The sequence below is a fragment of the Crocuta crocuta genome, unplaced genomic scaffold (genome assembly GCF_008692635.1).
Source record: "Crocuta crocuta isolate KB4526 unplaced genomic scaffold, BGI_CrCroc_1.0 scaffold141, whole genome shotgun sequence".
Taxonomy (NCBI): Eukaryota; Metazoa; Chordata; class Mammalia; order Carnivora; family Hyaenidae; genus Crocuta; species Crocuta crocuta.
The window spans coordinates 2,578,905-2,599,651 of NW_027527951.1; the positions used below are offsets into that span (position 1 = coordinate 2,578,905).

The 20,747-nt window shown below is 36.2% G+C and overlaps 1 protein-coding gene across 2 annotated transcripts in view; it reads left to right on the forward strand.

Annotated features, from left to right (window-relative positions):
- The window catches only part of ELOC (elongin C), a 29,498-nt gene that overhangs the window by 6,062 nt on the left and 2,689 nt on the right, over window positions 1-20,747 (forward strand). For both annotated transcript variants that reach the window (XM_077752431.1, XM_077752430.1), the window contains exons 2-3: window positions 10,450-10,503; window positions 14,728-14,871. In XM_077752431.1, coding sequence (XP_077608557.1) covers window positions 10,500-10,503; window positions 14,728-14,871 — 148 coding nt within the window. In that variant the 5' untranslated portion in view covers window positions 10,450-10,499. The remainder of the gene's footprint in view (window positions 1-10,449; window positions 10,504-14,727; window positions 14,872-20,747) is intronic.

Here is a 20,747-nt window from a genome sequence, read left to right on the forward strand (position 1 = left end):
AGAGAGGGAGGTGGACAGAGGATCCTAAGCAGGCCCTACACCGTCAGCACGAAGCCCAGTGCTGGGTGAGAACTCAAAAACCGTGAGATCATGACCCGAGCCCAAGTCAGAGGCTTAACTGAGCAACCAAGGCACCCTGTAGATTTTTCATGGGCAAATTATTTCTTGGGTAAATATTTAGAAATCCAGTGTGAGGATTTAGGAAAGTCTTGTTTATCATTTTGCTGCTTGTAAATTGGTAAGCTGTAACTTAACAAGTCATAAGTCACCGAGAACCATCATTCACAATGATCTGAAGACCACTTAATATCACTGGAATTGTTGTGGTCTGCATCACCTTGTGTAATATTTCTGATTAATCATTTGTGATGAGTCTAAAATAGAGTTCTTAAATACCAGAGAGATTTCTTCTAATCTAGATTTCCTAAAGGCCCACAGTTCACAACGGGTAGAACATAGGGCAGGCATTTGTGAGGATTTGTTTCCAGAAATTGAGCCCTGTTGATGGAATATTATAATACAGTTGATTACTGAGCATTATTAGATGAATCATTATTTTAATGGTAAAAACTTGACCATTTAGGACAATAATTAGGCCATGACTAATTGTTAACCATCAGAAATAGATAAAAAATTGAGGTCAGTGGTTTTACATTAAATGACTGAATAAATTCCCTTAGTAAAAGCAAAGAACTATGCTCTTTGACCTAGCATTAGTGTAGACAGCCACTGAGAACAAAACTTGTTCTTAAACTCTGGGATGTTTGGGAGCAAACTTTAACCTAGGAGATTTAAGGACATTGTCAAACACAACATTTTCAGATAACTGGATTAGTTCCAGGAAACAAAATTCTAGAAATAGTTTACAGGAATGTGTGTTTCATACATTTGCATTTATAATTAATAATTATGGTAGCGCAAATTTGTGAGACTGCTGTTTTGGTTATCATAATTTCATAAAATGTGGCTATGTCCTTGAAGTCTTTAAAAATTGTTTTAAGGATTAAGAATTCACATTGACTAAATTTTATTGTGAAAGATGGAATACCATCTCCTTCCTTAGTCACACCCTCCTCTCAGTGTAGCCTAAAATATTTTAATAAACTTAAATAGAACAGTTTTCACTGTGGTTTTCTAAAAGTTCTCGAAGTTTGTTCAATGCTAACATCATGGGAAAACATAAAAATAATCAATCTTGGTCACAAGGATTGTACCTTTGCATAACTTTATTCTGTTAGAAAGGTCAGAATAGTAATGTCTGTGTCTGTGGCCAAATACCCTATCGAATCTTCACATTGTTAACGTTACCGCATAATTACCATTGTGTTGGATACCTCGGTCATAGAGACTCTTTCCTTGTGGAAATTTACAGCTAGTAAGCAAGACAAAATATATCTAAAGAGACACTTCGAAGCATTTGCATTAATAGTGAAGAAAACTATAAATTCCCCAATGGAGGAAATAAGGGGGAGGAGTACTATTAGCTAAAAGTATAAGTTTAAATAGGCTAGAATGAGAACTTTTAACTCCTTTTGACAGACATATATCGGTGACACTGTAAGCACAGCTGGGCAGGATATTTTGATGTGTTATTACGAATTGGAATTGCCTCCTAAGTTCTGTCAAAATTTGTATTACTTTGTTTTCCAAATTAATCATTTTTACGTATAGTTAGGAACTAATCATCAGGCTGATCATTGTTCCCTTATGAGCTGCTTGGTTCTATACATTTATTTGTTGTTTGTTTTTTTTTAATGTTTTATTTACTTCTGAGAAAGAGAGAGACAGACAGCGTGAGTAGGGGAGGGTCAGAGACACAGAATCTGAAGCAGGCTCCAGGCTCTGCGCTGACAGGGCAGACTCTCCTTGGGATTTTCTCTCTCCCTCTCTCTCTGCCCTTCCCTGCTTATGTGCTCTCTCTCCCTCTTTCTCTCAAAATTACCGCATAATTACCATTGTGTTGGATACCTCGGTCATAGAGAGGTAAAAAAAATTTTTTTTTAAATTTTTTTATGCATTAGTTTTCTATTTACTTACACTTTGAGCATGTATTTTTGTGCATTTTATTTATTCTGCAGAAAACATAATAGGCAGGAAGCCACTTGTTTTACGTAAATGGCACCAAACTATACCTATCTTTCTAATCTGCTTTTTAAAAAATTAAGTGTATCTTGATGGTATTTTATACATACATAGATTTAACTTACTCCTTTTCACTGCCTATAATAAGTGCTAATAATTGTAGATATACTGTTTTTCTTTAGGTCATTCCCTAATTGAACCTTTTAAGGGTATTTTCAGTTTTTCATTTGTACACATATTATAGTCAATTTTCTACTTGCCTTTGTGCACAATGCTAGTGTTTCTCTAAAATAGATACTAGGAAGGAGAGTTATTGCTGGCCTCCTGATGATTGTGCTGCTGCCTTCCAAAAACTGTCGTGCTATATATATAGTATTATCCTGTCCCCCTCTCCTCCAACACTTGATTCTTAGCACATTTTAGTGTTTTAGTTTGCGTGTTCCGTGATTACTATAGGGATCAAACTTTTTTTTGTGTACAGGTCTATGAGCTATTTTTATTTTTTTCTTCTATTTTTCCAGAGCTCAGTGAGTTTTTTATATTTTGTTCTTTAGTCTATAGGGTATTTTTATGAATGATGTCAAACATCTAATCTTAATACTTTTTCCAAGTAAATAGCCAATGTAAAAGACAGGTACAAAAAATGTATTTGTAGCTGTTAGTATCACTTACTTAATAACTTAAGCCAAGAGTTAAAAAACTATTAGTACTAGGAAGAGAGTTCTGCAAAAGTGATGGTATACAAATCAACTTTTAAGGGAGTTAAAACACCAGCAATAACCTTTCAGAAAGTATAATAGGAAAACAGATGNTCAGCACAGAGCCCATTGTGCGGCTTGAACACATGAACTGTGAGATCTTGACCTGAGCTGAAACCAAGAGTCACACCCTCAACCAACTGGGCCATCCAGGTGCCCCAGAAAGGATGGTTTTTATTCAGCTTTTGAAACAGGAGGGTAAACAGAGGATACGGTATATACATACAGGTAGAATGAAGGTAGAAAGACAAGGCAATTGAAGTGATATCTTTCTGTTTTCTTGATAAAATAAGTAAATTTGTCAGGGCAAAGAGGAGAAGGTGTTGGAGGTTTAGGAGAAGGTGTTGGAGGTTTAGGAGAAGGTGTTGGAGGTTTAGGAGAAGCCAGGATTTTTTTAGAGTAGAAAAGTCAGTTTACTGCCAGGATCACTACAATGCCAGGTGTCTATTTAAAGTATGTGGTCACAAATTTAAAGTTGAGATCAGTCAAAATGGTTGTGTCTTTTCTCCAGCCACAATCCATCTCTTGGTTGAGGCTTGAGGTAGGCAAGGAATTGGGTTTGCCCAGGATAGGGATGTGGCAAATACATAGAGGAGAGGGCAGGGAGTTAGGGTATAAAGACTGTGAGATGTGCATGGTGCCAAACCTGATGAACTCTTAACAGTGGGATGAAGCAAGGTCAGAACTTACCTTCTATTTGTTTTTTATATTTGTTTTTAGTGTATTATTCTAAGGGTTCTTTTAAATTATTTTATAATAGGTAGAATCTGTAATTAGATGGTATATAGTGGGAATACTTGTTCAAACTTTTTTAAACCAAAACAAAGGAGTTTGGAGATTGTTGTCTAAGAGGGAGTCGAGGTAGTTTACAAGAGTGAGGGAGACAGACTCTGTGGAAGCACATAGCGCTCTGGAGTCCTTAAGTTCTGTGGTGTATGAGAGCAACAGCTCTGTTGAATAAAGATGGGAAATTGGGAGTTACAGGCATTTGTAGACGGGTGAAGGATTTCAGATGGGTACAATCATGAAATAGTGGTTCTGGAAGGGATTTTTTTTTTAATTTTTTAATGTTTTATTTATTTCTGAGAGAGACAGCGTGAGCAAGGGAGAGTCAGAGAGAGAGAGAGAGAGATACAGAATCTGAAACAGACTCCAGGCTCTGAGCTAGCTGTCAGCACAGCCTGACGTGGGACTTGAACCCATGAACTGTGAGATCATGACTTGAGCCAAAATTGGACACTTAACTGACTGAGCCACCCAGGCACCTCTGGAAGGGACTTTTAGACACAATTTAGCCCATTGTGTTTGGGGGGTAAAGAAACCAAAAGTCTTATCACTAATTTAATCTATCAGGCTCTCAGGATAGGAATTTGGAGAGTAAAAATTCAAATGTGGACTTCCAGTGACACTTCTACTTTGTATGAAGGCCTTTCCCACCCCTCTCTTGATTTGGCTCGTACTATTTACTTTGCCTGGATCTCCTCCTTCTTCCAGTTCTGCCTGGTAAAAAATACCTGCATACATTGAGACCCAGATCAAAAGCTGCTTTCCTTTTGTGGCTGTTCACTTAAGAGCATAGTCTAGATTTACTTCTTTTGGACTCCCACAGTCCTTCTCCTCTGTTAGCATCTGCACGTCTAGAGAATATGGATTAGTTTTAGTATCAACATCAGTATCTTTTGAAAGGTTCATGAGACAAAACATTCTGGATTGATGATACCTTTACAATGAAAGATACCTAAATTTAAGAAAAATCATCAGTAATTTTTTAAGTCTTATTCTAACCTTATTTTAATTGAGATATAATTGACATACTGTGAGATACTCAGTGTACCGTTTAATTTTCCAGAAAGTTGCCTCATGTTCCTCCAGAGGCAGCCACTAATCTACCACCATAAGTTCATTTTACTTGTTCTAGAATTTCATATAAATGGAATAATGCAGTATGTAGTCTTTTGTTTGTTTTTCCATTCAGTATAATATTTTTGGTGTTCACCTATGTCTTGTGTTCCAGTGTACCTTGTTACGAATGGTATTCCTCTGTACACATATCACAGCTTATGTGTCATCAGAGTAGTTTCCCATTTATTTTGGATAAAGCTGCCGTAAACACTTCTGTAAGACATTTTTTTTTTAATGTTTATATTTGAGAGAGTGCGTGTGCACATGAGCAGGGGAGGGGTAGAGAGGGAGGTGGACAGAGGATCCTAAGCAGGCCCTACACCGTCAGCACGAAGCCCAGTGCTGGGTGAGAACTCAAAAACCGTGAGATCATGACCCGAGCCCAAGTCAGAGGCTTAACTGAGCAACCAAGGCACCCTGTAGATTTTTCATGGGCAAATTATTTCTTGGGTAAATATTTAGAAATCCAGTGTGAGGATTTAGGAAAGTCTTGTTTATCATTTTGCTGCTTGTAAATTGGTAAGCTGTAACTTAACAAGTCATAAGTCACCGAGAACCATCATTCACAATGATCTGAAGACCACTTAATATCACTGGAATTGTTGTGGTCTGCATCACCTTGTGTAATATTTCTGATTAATCATTTGTGATGAGTCTAAAATAGAGTTCTTAAATACCAGAGAGATTTCTTCTAATCTAGATTTCCTAAAGGCCCACAGTTCACAACGGGTAGAACATAGGGCAGGCATTTGTGAGGATTTGTTTCCAGAAATTGAGCCCTGTTGATGGAATATTATAATACAGTTGATTACTGAGCATTATTAGATGAATCATTATTTTAATGGTAAAAACTTGACCATTTAGGACAATAATTAGGCCATGACTAATTGTTAACCATCAGAAATAGATAAAAAATTGAGGTCAGTGGTTTTACATTAAATGACTGAATAAATTCCCTTAGTAAAAGCAAAGAACTATGCTCTTTGACCTAGCATTAGTGTAGACAGCCACTGAGAACAAAACTTGTTCTTAAACTCTGGGATGTTTGGGAGCAAACTTTAACCTAGGAGATTTAAGGACATTGTCAAACACAACATTTTCAGATAACTGGATTAGTTCCAGGAAACAAAATTCTAGAAATAGTTTACAGGAATGTGTGTTTCATACATTTGCATTTATAATTAATAATTATGGTAGCGCAAATTTGTGAGACTGCTGTTTTGGTTATCATAATTTCATAAAATGTGGCTATGTCCTTGAAGTCTTTAAAAATTGTTTTAAGGATTAAGAATTCATATTGACTAAATTTTATTGTGAAAGATGGAATACCATCTCCTTCCTTAGTCACACCCTCCTCTCAGTGTAGCCTAAAATATTTTAATAAACTTAAATAGAACAGTTTTCACTGTGGTTTTCTAAAAGTTCTCGAAGTTTGTTCAATGCTAACATCATGGGAAAACATAAAAATAATCAATCTTGGTCACAAGGATTGTACCTTTGCATAACTTTATTCTGTTAGAAAGGTCAGAATAGTAATGTCTGTGTCTGTGGCCAAATACCCTATCGAATCTTCACATTGTTAACGTTACCGCATAATTACCATTGTGTTGGATACCTCGGTCATAGAGACTCTTTCCTTGTGGAAATTTACAGCTAGTAAGCAAGACAAAATATATCTAAAGAGACGCTTCGAAGCATTTGCATTAATAGTGAAGAAAACTATAAATTCCCCAATGGAGGAAATAAGGGGGAGGAGTACTATTAGCTAAAAGTATAAGTTTAAATAGGCTAGAATGAGAACTTTTAACTCCTTTTGACAGACATATATCGGTGACACTGTAAGCACAGCTGGGCAGGATATTTTGATGTGTTATTACGAATTGGAATTGCCTCCTAAGTTCTGTCAAAATTTGTATTACTTTGTTTTCCAAATTAATCATTTTTACGTATAGTTAGGAACTAATCATCAGGCTGATCATTGTTCCCTTATGAGCTGCTTGGTTCTATACATTTATTTGTTGTTTGTTTTTTTTTTTAATGTTTTATTTACTTCTGAGAAAGAGAGAGACAGACAGCGTGAGTAGGGGAGGGTCAGAGACACAGAATCTGAAGCAGGCTCCAGGCTCTGCGCTGACAGGGCAGACTCTCCTTGGGATTTTCTCTCTCCCTCTCTCTCTGCCCTTCCCTGCTTATGTGCTCTCTCTCCCTCTTTCTCTCAAAATTACCGCATAATTACCATTGTGTTGGATACCTCGGTCATAGAGAGGTAAAAAAAAATTTTTTTTTAAATTTTTTTTACCTCGGTCATAGAGAGGTAAAAAAAATTTTTTTTTAAATTTTTTTATGCATTAGTTTTCTATTTACTTACACTTTGAGCATGTATTTTTGTGCATTTTATTTATTCTGCAGAAAACATAATAGGCAGGAAGCCACTTGTTTTACGTAAATGGCACCAAACTATACCTATCTTTCTAATCTGCTTTTTAAAAAATTAAGTGTATCTTGATGGTATTTTATACATACATAGATTTAACTTACTCCTTTTCACTGCCTATAATAAGTGCTAATAATTGTAGATATACTGTTTTTCTTTAGGTCATTCCCTAATTGAACCTTTTAAGGGTATTTTCAGTTTTTCATTTGTACACATATTATAGTCAATTTTCTACTTGCCTTTGTGCACAATGCTAGTGTTTCTCTAAAATAGATACTAGGAAGGAGAGTTATTGCTGGCCTCCTGATGATTGTGCTGCTGCCTTCCAAAAACTGTCGTGCTATATATATAGTATTATCCTGTCCCCCTCTCCTCCAACACTTGATTCTTAGCACATTTTAGTGTTTTAGTTTGCGTGTTCCGTGATTACTATAGGGATCAAACTTTTTTTTGTGTACAGGTCTATGAGCTATTTTTATTTTTTTCTTCTATTTTTCCAGAGCTCAGTGAGTTTTTTATATTTTGTTCTTTAGTCTATAGGGTATTTTTATGAATGATGTCAAACATCTAATCTTAATACTTTTTCCAAGTAAATAGCCAATGTAAAAGACAGGTACAAAAAATGTATTTGTAGCTGTTAGTATCACTTACTTAATAACTTAAGCCAAGAGTTAAAAAACTATTAGTACTAGGAAGAGAGTTCTGCAAAAGTGATGGTATACAAATCAACTTTTAAGGGAGTTAAAACACCAGCAATAACCTTTCAGAAAGTATAATAGGAAAACAGATGGCATTCATAGTAAAAACTGTAAAGTATCTAAAAGTCCACCTAAAAAGAAATCTCTAATGATAAAATGGGACTTGCCTGGCCATTTAGCAGAACGTGTTTATCACACTTATTGTAATGAAAACAGTGGATGTATTAGTCACATATAAACAGGTTAATGAGATAGAATATAGTCTCAAAATTCCTATAATATAACAAATGATCACGGTAACATTTAAAATCTGAAGGATGGGCTGTTCAAAGATCTTTTCAATGTTCAGTAATACTAGATTCAAAACTGATTTCAGTGTGGGTGCTAGGCTCATCTAGAATTTCTGTTACAAAAAAAAAAAAACCTATAAAAGAGTAATGTTTATATATAACACTAAAAGCACAATGATATCCGAGGACTTTTTGTTCGTACTGTATCTTTTGCCTAGAAATATTTTTTTAATATATCATTCATGCTTCTAATCACATATTACAAATAGAGCAATTCTTTTTATTTATTTGTTTATTTTTTGAGAGAGAGAGAGAGAGCACGAGCAGGGGAGGGTCAGAGAGAGAGGGAGCTACAGAATCCAAAGACAGGCCCCAGGCTCTGAGCTAGCTGTCAGCACAGAGCCTGATGCAGGGCTCAAACCCACGAACCGTGAGCCAAAGTCGGGCGCTTAACGGACTGAGTCACCCAGGCGCCCCAACCTAGAAATATTTTCAACCTACTGCTCAACCACTTGTCTTTACCTATTCGTGTTTCTAGAACTCAGCTCAGTTATGGAATGGATATTCAAATGTTTACCCTGAGATTTTCGTTAACCCAAATTTAGACTTATGTAGGTAATTTGTAGGTTACATCCAAATTCAATCACACTTTAAATATTTTTAACTTCTACCTAAGAATTAGGATTTACTCTTAACTGTTAATATATTGGATTATTTTGTTAGTGATGGGGAGTTTCTCTTCCCCCACCCACCCATTTTTAACCCTTGAATAAATGGTGAGATTGACTTGCTATATTAAGAAGTCTATAGAGAAGCTGTTGCTACACAAGGGGCTTCTAAGATGTGACTGCTTGGTTGCTTAGCTGCTGGTAGTTAAGTAAACATCCTAGATGTTTGGCTCTGGAGATTTTCCAGATAGAAAGTTGGCACTTGAAGTTCTTGTTCTAGCTTTTCTAGCATTTTTTTTCCTTTTTTGCTTTCTTAGAATGATTACAAAGCAGTATGAACAGAATAATAATGACAAATGAATTTTTGTCTACTATTATTACCATAAAGTGACACAGTACTGTTTTTAGATTTTAGGTACGTATCTAGGGATTTTTGTCAGCAGCTCTTACCTAGCAGAGTGGAAAGCAAGTTTTAATGGGAGCCAGAATTTTTTTTACCATAGCAGCATGGAATAATGGAAAGGAGTGTGGGCCCTAAAGCAGACCTACTTAGGTTTAAATCCTCTTGCTGCCACTTAAGCTGTAGAAGCTTTAAGCAGGTAGCAGCCTCTTAGTGTTTCTGCATCTGTAAAATGAGAATAATAATACCTTTGTGGAAGTGTTGTTTTAAAATAATGTATGTAAGGTATGTAGTACAATGTTCACCACTTATCAGGCCCTCAAAAATAAAAAGTTACTCAAAACATGAGCCCTTTTCCTTTAGCATTCATCTTATTTTTAAATAATTTAAATTTAAAATTTAAGATTTGTCAGAATATTAAAAATTTTCTACCATTTCACTGTTACATTTCAGAATTTTCATAGATTTTGCGGCAAAGATGCCACAGTGAAATGTATTATAAATGTGCATGATTACATAAGATGAGGACGAGCTTTTTCTTATTCATTATTCTGAAGGCTACTTCATTTCCTTGAATTTATCATGTTATCATTCATTTAGCAAATACCTGCTTTAGTGTCTGCTAGTATCTAGTAGACACAAGTATGCAAAGATGATCAGGGCCAACTATCCCTTCAAGTTAAATTCAACTCCTAAGGAACAATTGCCTATATTTTTAAACTGTTGTCAGAATAGCTACCTTAAAGGGGAGGAAAAAAACAAATCTGTATTTAGACCACTATTCTGATGGTGATCATCCTTTCTCCCATGTTCAGAATTTAAAAAAAAAAAATTTTTTTTTTTAATGTTTTATTTATTTCTGAGAGAGAGAGAGAAACAGCGTGAGCAGGGGAGGGTCAGAGAGAGAGAGAGAGAAAAAATCTGAAACCGGCTCCAGGCTCTGAGCTAGCTGTCAGCACAGAGCCCAACACGGGGCTCGAACCCACAAACCGTGTGATCATGACCTGAGCCAAAGTTGGAAGCTTAACTGACTGAGCCACCCAGGCGCCCCTCCCATGTTCAGAAATTTGATACTGTTCCATATTATGGGGGCTGGGAAACTCCTGCATAGCAGAGAGAGTGTTTTTAAACTTGTAATACCAAGGAAATACTAAATAGTAATGGGTAAAAGCATGTTATTCCAGCATTAATCTTAAATAGCATTGTTATATTTTCAGGAAACTACTGAAGTTCCTGTGGAAGTAAAGTAGAATTTCATAAGAACATAATGGGTAAGTTACATAAAAGTAATTTTTTATTGCAACTAGTAGAAGCTGGTTTTTCTTCTGAAGGATAGGCCTTTGACATTGGTGAATGCAAGTAAAAAAACAATCAGAATAGACTGAAATTGGTTGTTTAAATCTACAGCGTCTGTTTACTGCAGGCAAACCTCAGAGATATTGTGGGTTTGGTTCCAGACCACAGCAGTGAAGCTAGTCAAATGAGATTTTTGGTTTCCCAGTGCTTATAAAAGTTATGTTTACATTATACTGTGGTCTTTTAAGTGTGCAATAACATTATATATAAAAAACAAAACAACATACCTGCTAAAAACAAGGTATGCCTGAACATATTCTTTGAAAGGCAGATAAGTAATGTTTTTGTGCCAAATATATTTGTGATTGCTAGTAAGAAATAGCACCTTAAGAAATTAGAAACTTTCCCAACAAGCATATAAAATGCTTTAGTCTGCAAAAAAAAAAAAAAAATTGAAGAATTACAAATTTAAATAATTAATAATTGTTTTTATTTTTGTTCTAAGAGATTGGCAAAACCTGCTTAATATCTGTATGCTTGAGTAGTCTATAATTCAGAAGTTACTTGCATCTTTATGAATGTCCCAGCTTTTTATTATCAAATATTGTAATATACTACATAGCCTTCAGTGATTGTTACTGTTTTGCCACATTTGCTTCTCTATGTGTATGTATATGTGTATTTATATATCCACATACACATGCATGCTTTTTTTTCTATACCATATATTTAGTTGTGCAGTATCCCTTCACACCAAATACTTGAGTAGGCATCTCCTAAACATTCCATATTCGGAATTTCCCATTTGTTTCTGTAGTGTTCTTTACAGCAGGTACATTATAGACATAGTTTATTTTATTGTGCTTCACTTTCTTGCACTTCACAGTTAATGCGGTTTTTGTTTTTTTGTTTTTTCACAATTTGAGTTTATGGCAGCCTTATGTGGAACAGTTTTGGTGCCATTTTTCCAACAGCAGTTGCCCACTTCACATCTTTGTCACATTTTGGTAATTCTCACAATTTTTCACTTTTTCATTATTATTATTTTTGTTATTGTGATCAGTGATCTTTGATGTTACTATTGTAATTATTTTGAGATACCATGAACCATGCTCACATAAGATGGGGAACTTAATCAGTACATGTTGTATGTGTTCTGACTGCTGCACCGACTAGCTATTCCCTCATCTCTCTCTTTCTCCTCAGACCTCCCTATTCCCTGAGACACAAAATATTGAAATTAGGCCAGTTATTAATCCTACAATGACCTCTGAGTGTTCAAGTGAAAGGAAGACTTGTACATCTCTCATTTTCAGTCAAAAGCAAGAGATGATTAAGCTTAGTGAGGAAAGCATGTCGAAAGCATAGACAGGCTGAAAGCTAGGCCTCTTGTGCCAAACAGTTAGCCAAGTTGTGAATGCAAAAGAAAAGTTCTTGAAGGAAATTGAAAGTGCTACTCTGGTGAACACACAAATAATAAGAAAGCAAAACAGCCTTATTGGCAATGGAGAAAGTTTGAGTGGTCTGGATAGAAGATCAAACCAGCCATGACAGTCCCTTAAGCCAAGGCGTAATCCAGAGCAAGGCCTTGACTCTTCAATTCTGTGAAGGTTGAGAGGTGGAGAAGCTGTAAAAGAAAAGTCTGAAGCTAGTGGAAGCTGGTTCATGAGGTTTAAGGAAAGCTGTCTCTGTAACATAAAATTTTAAGGTGAAGCAGCAAGTGCTGATGTAGAAGCTGCAGCATGTTCTCCAGAAGATCCAGCTAAGGTACTTAATGAGGGTGGCTACATTAAACAACAGATACTCAGTGGAGATGTAACACCTTGTATTGGAAGAAGATGCCATCTAGGACTATTGTAGAGAGAAGTCAATGCCTGGTTTCAAAGCTTCAAAGGACAAGCTCACTCTCTTGTCAGGGGCTAATTGCCATTTACATTGAAGTCAGTGCTCATTGATCATTCTGAAAATCCTAGAGCCCTTCAGAATCATGCTGAATTTACTCTGCCTGTGGTCTATAAATGGAACAATAAAGCCTGGATGACACCTCTGTTTACAACATGGTTTACTGAATATTTTAAGCCTACTCTTAAGATCTCCTGCTCAGGGTAAAAAGATTCCTTTCAAAATCGCTGCAGTGTACTTGATCACCCAAGAGCTCCGATGGAGATGTGCAATGAGATTAATGTTGTTTTCATGCCAGCAAACATAGCATCTATTCTGCAGCCCACAGATCAAGGAGTAATTTTGACTTTCAAGTCTTGGTACTTAAGAAATATGTAGCTGCCATAGATAGTGATTCTTCTGATGCATCTGGGCAAAGTAAACTGAAAACCTTCTGGAAAAGATTCACCTTCTGGAAAAGGTTCATCATTCTAGATGCCATTAAGAACACGTGTGATTCATGGAAAGAAGCTGAAATATAAACATTAACAGGAGTATATTCCAATCCTCATGGATGACTTTGAGGGGTTCAAGACTTCAGTGAAGGAAGTAACTGCCAATGTGGTAGAAACAGCAAGATCTAAAAGTGGAGCCTAAAGATGTGACTGAATTGCTACAATTTCGTGATAAAACTTTAACAGATGAGGAATTGCATCGTATGGATCATAAACTCAGTTGATAAAACAGTGGCAGGGTTTGAGAGGATTGATTCCAGTTTTGAAAGAAGTTCTACTGTGGGTCAGATGCTGTCAAATAACATCACATGCAACAGAGAAATCGTTCCTGAAAGGAAGAGTTGATCACTGCTGCAGACAGATTTCATTGTCTGATTTTATATAATTGGTACAGCCGCCCCAACCTTCAGCAACCACCACCCTGATCAGTCAGTGACCATCAACATCAAGGCGTGAACCTCCACCAGCAAAAAGATTACTACTCACTGAAAGCTCAGACAATGGTTAGCATTTTTTTTAGCAATAAAGTATTTTTAATTAAGGTCTATACATTTTTTTAGACATAATGCTATTGCAAACCATGGTATACTGTAAACAAACTTTTATATTCACCAGGAAACCAGAAAATTGATTTGACTCTCTTTTGCATTGCTTTATTGTGGTGGTCTTGAACTGAACCCACAGTTATCTCTGAGCTATGCCTGTGTTTTATATCCAGTCAAGGATCACTTACTACATTAATTTGTCTCTTTAATCTCATCTAAACAGCTCCCTACTTTTGGGGGTGTGAGGAGTGAGGTCTTTGATGACAGTTTAAAATTTAGATTTGTCTGAGTGTTTACTCCTGATTAGATTCAGATTAAACATGTCGGACAGCAGTAGTACATAAATTATTTTTGTATTTATTAATCTTAATTGGAGGGATTTTGAAATTAACTATTAATAAATGGATGTTTATAGCTTGAATACTTCGGCAGCTTTATCCTCTGTAATCTTTTTCTTGGGCTCCTAAGTTTTTAGAATAAGCCTTATTACTTTCTTTCAGATATTGGTAACCATAAAAATAATTTTGTCAGCACAATACTATGAAAATCATAGGTGTTAGAAAGATCTTAGGGAGATATACAAAAATAAATACTTACAAAAAAGTTACATTGAGCTAGCTACTACTGTGGTGGAAGCTGTAGCGGAATTGAGGGTAGCTGGCAGTAGAGTAACATCTACATGCTCTATGTCCTCACCTCTGCTTTGAATTTTCAAAGACCAGTATTTGTCTATATTCATTACTTCAATCATGCAGTAATTTAAATTCAGCAATAAAATGTTTTGATTATTAATATTATGGATCAAGAGCAAGATGCTGAATAAAAGGAAGCCCCAACTTTAAGAATTTGGAGCTTGTCAGGAAAGTTGAATTCATATGACATAAACATTCATTCTTAAACACATAATGTCTTATTTTCAAAATGAGTATTTCAGGTGATTTAAAGTTTTACTGGTTGATTATTTTATTTGAGCCTTTAAATCTGAATGTACTACTGTTTCACAAAAAAATTGTTAATACTTCTTTGAAAAATACTAGTAAGTTTTCATCTAAAGTAATATCCTTAAATGTAGTTTACTCTGACATTGGGAAATGTTTAGAGAATGATAAAACAAGGAGTTAAAAAAAAAAAAACTTAAAATCTTGGTAGATCTTACCATCCAGAAATGTTTTTGGTCTGGGTTATTCAAATCTTAACAATGGTAAGCCTGTTTATTTTTAATTTTGTGATTCAGTAATCATTTTACTACTTACTGTAGATGGAGAAGAGAAAACCTATGGTGGCTGTGAAGGCCCTGATGCCATGTATGTCAAGTTGATATCTTCGGATGGTCATGAATTTATTGTAAAAAGAGAACATGCACTAACATCCGGAACAATAAAAGCCATGTTGAGTGGCCCAGGTAGGTACATTTCTTTATTTTCTGTTAATAAATCTTTACTTTCAATATGTTCTTAACTTAATTTGAATTAAGTGATTCATAACAATAAAGGAAGGAGTAACTTTTCTAACATTATTCCATGATGATGTTGCATTAGAAAAATTGGTTTCTGCCATATCCTGTTTTCAGTTATTTACCCTAACAGGAAGGATCATTTCCCTACATTCGTTTCCCTGTTTAATATCTTCACCACAGTAGGACTCTGATGGTGATGTGTGCTCCTAACTACGTATAAAGTTTATTTTTAGAAATTACCACTTCCCAAACATCTATTCTTAACGTTTTCATTTTTCTTGCTCACTTGCTTGCTTTTTCTTGCTTGCTTGCATTTTTTTTCCTTTGATACTATTTTTTTTACCTTAAAATTTTTCTTGAAATAATTTCTCTATTATTTTTTCTTACCTTAAGAAAAATTTGAGGGGTATCTGGGTGCCTCAGTTGGTTAAGCGTTCGACTTCGGCCTAGGTCATGATCTCACAGTTCATGGGTTCGAGCCCCGCGTCGGGCTCTGTGCTGATAGCTAGCTCAGGGCCTGGAGCCTGTCTTCAGAATATGTATCTCCTTCCCTCTCTGACCCTCCCCTGCTTATGCTGTCTCTCCCTCTCTCAGAAATAAATAAAAACATTTAAAAATTTTAAAAAATTTTAATTTCTGGAGCAAACAGTAATTCTGGGTTCAGCTTTTGGAGGAAACACCAAACTTTATGCAGTGACTGCACCATTTTACATTCCTACCATCATTGTATGAGTATTCAAGTTTCTCCATATTTTCACTGATACTTATTTTCCCTTTTTTTGATTCTAGCCATCCTAATGGGTATAAAGTGGTTTCTCATTGTAGTTTGGATTAACACTTCCCTAAGGGCTAATGGTATTGAACGTCACTTCTTGTGTTTGCTATACATTTGTATATTGTCTTTGGAGAAATGTCTATTCAAATCTGTTGTACATTTTTCAGTTCAGTTGTGTGTCTTTTTGTTACTGAGTTGTTAAGAGTTCTTAAATTTTTTTTTTTTAATGTTTATTTTTGAAAGAGAGGGAGAGACAGAGTATGAGTGGGGGAGGGACAGAGAGACACACACACACAGAGTCCGAAGCAGGCTTCAGGTTCAGAGCCTGATGTGGGGCTCGGACTCAAACCAGGAGATCATGACCTGAACCAAAGTTGGACACCCAACTGACTGAGCCACCCAGCTGCCCCAAGAGTTCTTTATAAATTCTGGACAGTAGACCCTTATCAGATATATGATATGCAAATATTTTCTTAAAACAGTTCTGATTTTTTTAAATGTTTATTTATTTTTGAGAGAGAGAAAGAGCGTGAGCAGGGGAGGGGCAAAGAGAAAGGGAGACACAGAATCCGAAGCAGACTCTAGGCTCCCAAGCTGTCAGCACAGAGCCAACATGGGGCTTGAACTTGTGAACCACAAGATCATGACTGGAGCCAAAGTAAACACTTAACCACTGAGCCACCCAGGTGCCCCATAACAGTTCTGATTTTACTTCTTACATTTAAGTTTTTAAATTTCAGTTAATTTTTGTATATGATGTGAAGTAATGATTCAACTTCATTCTTTCTTATGTGGGTATCCTAGTACCATTTATTAGAGACTGTTCTTCCCCCCATTTAATGGTCTTGGCACCCTTGTTGAAAATCAGTTGACCATAGCCATGTGGATTTATTTATGGGCTTTGTATTTATGGGCTTTGAACTTGCTTCCATTGAGCTATTCTTTTTTTAAAGTAATCTCTACACCTGACCTGAGGCTTGAACTCACAACCCTGAGATCAAGAGTCGCATGCTCCACCCACTGAGCTAGGTGGAGGGGGCAGTGGCAGTCCATTGATCTGTCCTTATGCTAATACCACAATATTTTGATTACTATAGCTTTGTAGTAAGTTGTGAAATGGGGAATTGTGAGGCCTCTAACTGTGTTTTATTTTTTTCAAGATGGTTTTGGCTATTTGAGGTCACTTGTTTTCGGTCTTTTTAGTTTTGATTTAAATTCTAGTTAATATACAGTGTAATATTAGTTTTAGGTAAACAATATAGTGATTCAGCACTTTCCTACAACACTCAGTGCCCATTACAATTGCACTCCATAATCCCTATCACCTATTTAACCTATCTCCCCACTCACCTCCCTTCTGGTATCCATCAGTTTGTTCTCTGTAGTTAAGAATCTATTTCTTGGTTTGCCTCTTCATCTCTTTTTTTCCCCTTTGCTCATTTGTTTTGTTTCCTAAATTCCACACGAGTGAAATCATATGGTATTTGTCTTTTTTGGACTTAATTCACATAGCATAGTACTTTACCTCCATCCAAGTTGTTGCAAATGGCAAGATTTCATTTTTTTATGGCTGAGTAATATTCCAGTGTGTGTGCGTGTGCATACCACATCTTCTTTATCCATTCATCTGTTGATGGACATTTGAGCTGTTTCCATAATTTGGCTGTTGTAGATAATGCTGCTATAAACATTGGGGTGCATATATCCCTTTGAGTTAGTATTTTTGTATTCTTTGAGTAAAAACTTAGAAGTGCAATTGCTGGATCATAGAGTAGTTCTATTTTTACCTTTTGGGGAACCTCCATACCATTTTCCAGAGTGGCTGCACTTGCACCAAAAATGGAAGAGGGTTCCTTCCCCTTTGTCCACATCCTTGTCAACTACCTGTTTCTTGTGTTGTTAACTTGGGCCATTCTGACAGGTGTGGTGATATCTCATTGTTTTTTGTTTTGTTTTGTTTTGTTTTTGTTTTTGTTTTCTTAAATAGTTTATTGTCAAGCTGGTTTCCATATCTCGTTTTGATTTCATTTCCCTGATAATGAGTGATGTTGAGCATCTTTTCATGTGTCTGTTGGCCATCTGTATGTCTTTGGGAAAATGTCATTCATGTCTTCTGCCCATTTTTAATTAGATTATGCAGTTTTGGGGTTTGAGTTTTATAAGATCTTTATGTTGTGGATTCTGTCAGCCAAGTCATTTGCAAATATCTTCTCCCATTTAGTTTTGTTGATTGTTTCTATTTGAGGTCACTTGTATTTTCCATATTTACTGTGGAAATTTTATTTATTTATTTAACTTTTTTTTTTTTAAGCGAGAGAGAGACAGACAGTGCAAAGAGGGCAGAGTCAGAGAGGGATAGAAAATCCCAAGCAGGCTCTGCGCTGTCAGTGCAAAGCCCAGTACAGGGCTTTAACTCATAAGCTGTGAGATGTGACCTGAGCCAAAACCAAGAGTTGGATGTTTAACCAACTGAGCCACCCAGGCACCCCTATTGTGGAAATTTTAAAACATACACAGAAGTACAAAAAATGGTATAATACACTTGCATGTACCCATCTCCAGCTTCAATTTTGTCAACATTTTGCCAATTTAATTTCACCTGTTATCCTCAGCTTTTTTTTTTTTTTTTTTTTTTTTAACATTTACTTACTTTGAGAGAGACAGAGTGCGAGCAGGGGAAGGGCAAAGAGAATCTCAAGCAGGCTCTGCACTGCTCGTGCAGAGCCCGACGCAGGGCTCAAACTCATGAACTGTGAGATCATGACCTGCTCTGAAATCAAGAGTCGGACACTTATCCAACTGAGCTACCCAGTCGCCCCTATTATCACTTTTTTAAAAGAGTATTTCAAGCAAATAAATCCTGGCAGTGTCATTTCACTTAAAAATCTATGATAGTCCTGCTGCACTCTCCCTTTTTTTAGACCATGAATTTTCTGGAGAAACAAGTTATTTGTAAAGTGTCCACATCTGGATTAAACTTAATATTTCATTTTGTAAGCGTATAAATTAGAACTCTTAGAGGCATGATTAGAATCCAGTTCATTTTTCTAGGCAAGAGTACTTGATAGGCGGTACTACTGTATTCCTGTTGTACCAGTCTTTTAGCAATGTCAAGATTGCTTGGTGGGTTCCACGGCTAAGAAGCTGATTCATCTAGGAACAGTTTTGCAGGCAGATTTTCATATAATGCTTTTAGCTTTCAGTGTAATTATTGCTGAGATTTACTTCATTTGGAACTATGAAACCGTGATTTTCTAATTCTTGTAATTTCTTCTGCATTTATTAGAATTTTCCTATAAAGAAATATTTGGTTACCTGGAAATATACTCTGCATAGTAAAAATAAATACTTGATTTTTTTTTCTGTTTACGTTTAATTTTTCAGAGTAATGAAATGATTCTTTAGCATCCTCTAATAGCAAAGAGTGTTTTGGTTTTTTTCCTTTTCATTTTCAACTTGTGATTTTGTATTATTTAAGGTTTTTTATCTGGTGCAGTCCTTCTCACTGATGCTCAAATTTCCCCATTTGCTCCATTTTTATTCAGAAGGAGCCACATTAGGTTGGCTCCTGTGTCCTTTTGACCCGGCTCTGGTAATCTAGGATAGCTATACTACTTCTGTAATAACAAGATTTCTTAGGCTTTCTGGTACATTATTCTCCAATCCTGAAACCAGCCATTTTTTTCCAAAGAGCCATTTTCTTGTAATGGAAAAGGGTCCTTAAGGACTCCAATATGTTGCTAGCAGTACTCATTGCTCATGGAATGAATTATGTTTAGGCTTTTTACTGGATAGAGCTAAGATTTACTTTAGAAGAACAAAATCATGGGTGCCAACAAATTTTAATTAAAAATTAAGATTAAAGGATATTTGCTTTTTGTAAGTGTGATCTTCTTTTATATATCTGCAACCCAAAACTGTTTGCATAGAAAGGAATGAGGTACTGATTCATGCACCTTCAAAATATGATGCTGAGTGAAAGAAGCCAGATACAAAAGGTCACATGTTGTAGGATTCCATTTATGTCCAGAATAGATAAATCCATAGAGACAGAAAGATTGGTGTTTGCCAGAGGCTGGGGGTTGGGAAAATGGGGAATAACCGCATAAAGGGTTCAGGATTTTATTTTGGGATGATGAAAATGTTTTGGAACTAGATAGCAGTGGTTTGTACAACATTGTTTATATACACTGAATTGTATACTCTAAAATGGTTAATTTTATGTTATATGAATTTCACCTCAAAAAACACCACCCTTGGGGCGCCTGGGTGGCTTAGTTTGTTGAGCGTCCGACTTTCGCTTAGGTCATGATCTCGCAGTTCGTGGGTTCGAGCCCCGCATCAGGCTTTGTGCTGACTGCCAGCTCAGAGCCTAGAGCCTGTTTCAGTCTGTGACTCCCTCTCTCTCTGACCCTCCCCTGCTCACGCTCGCTCTCTCTCTCCTAGAAATAAATAAAAAACATTAAAAAAAATTTTAAAAAAAACAAAACAAAACAAAAAAAAACCACCCTAATGTTTGTCTAATATCAAAGGCTTAATAAGTATCTATTGGTAGGATTTCATACTACATTCAAGAAAGAGAGTTTTAGTCGTTAACAAAGTTAAACTTACCTCATTGCTGTGAATTATGCATTCTTTTCTTCCCACTCCACCCCCAAACAACAATTATTAGAAAACTTTTAAAATACTACATTCTCAGAAAGTACATTTTTCTACTTTTTATATTCAGTACACAGCGCTAGTGCTAGGTTCCTAAGAAACTATTTTATCCCTATCGTAAATGCTAAGCACTGTCACCTTTATATAGCTAAAGACATTTTGAGCGGTCACTAAAAACAGTTTATGAAGTGTTACTAAAACAAAGGGAAGTAACTTATGAGGAGCTCTCGTTAACAATCGTAGTTTTAAAAACTAAAGGGGGAGGGGCGCCTGGGTGGCTTAGTCGGTTAAGCATTGACTTCAGCTCAGGTCATGATCTCACGGTTCATGGGTTCGAGCCCCGCGTCGGGCTCTGTGCTGACAGCCAGCTCAGAGCCTGGAGCCTGTC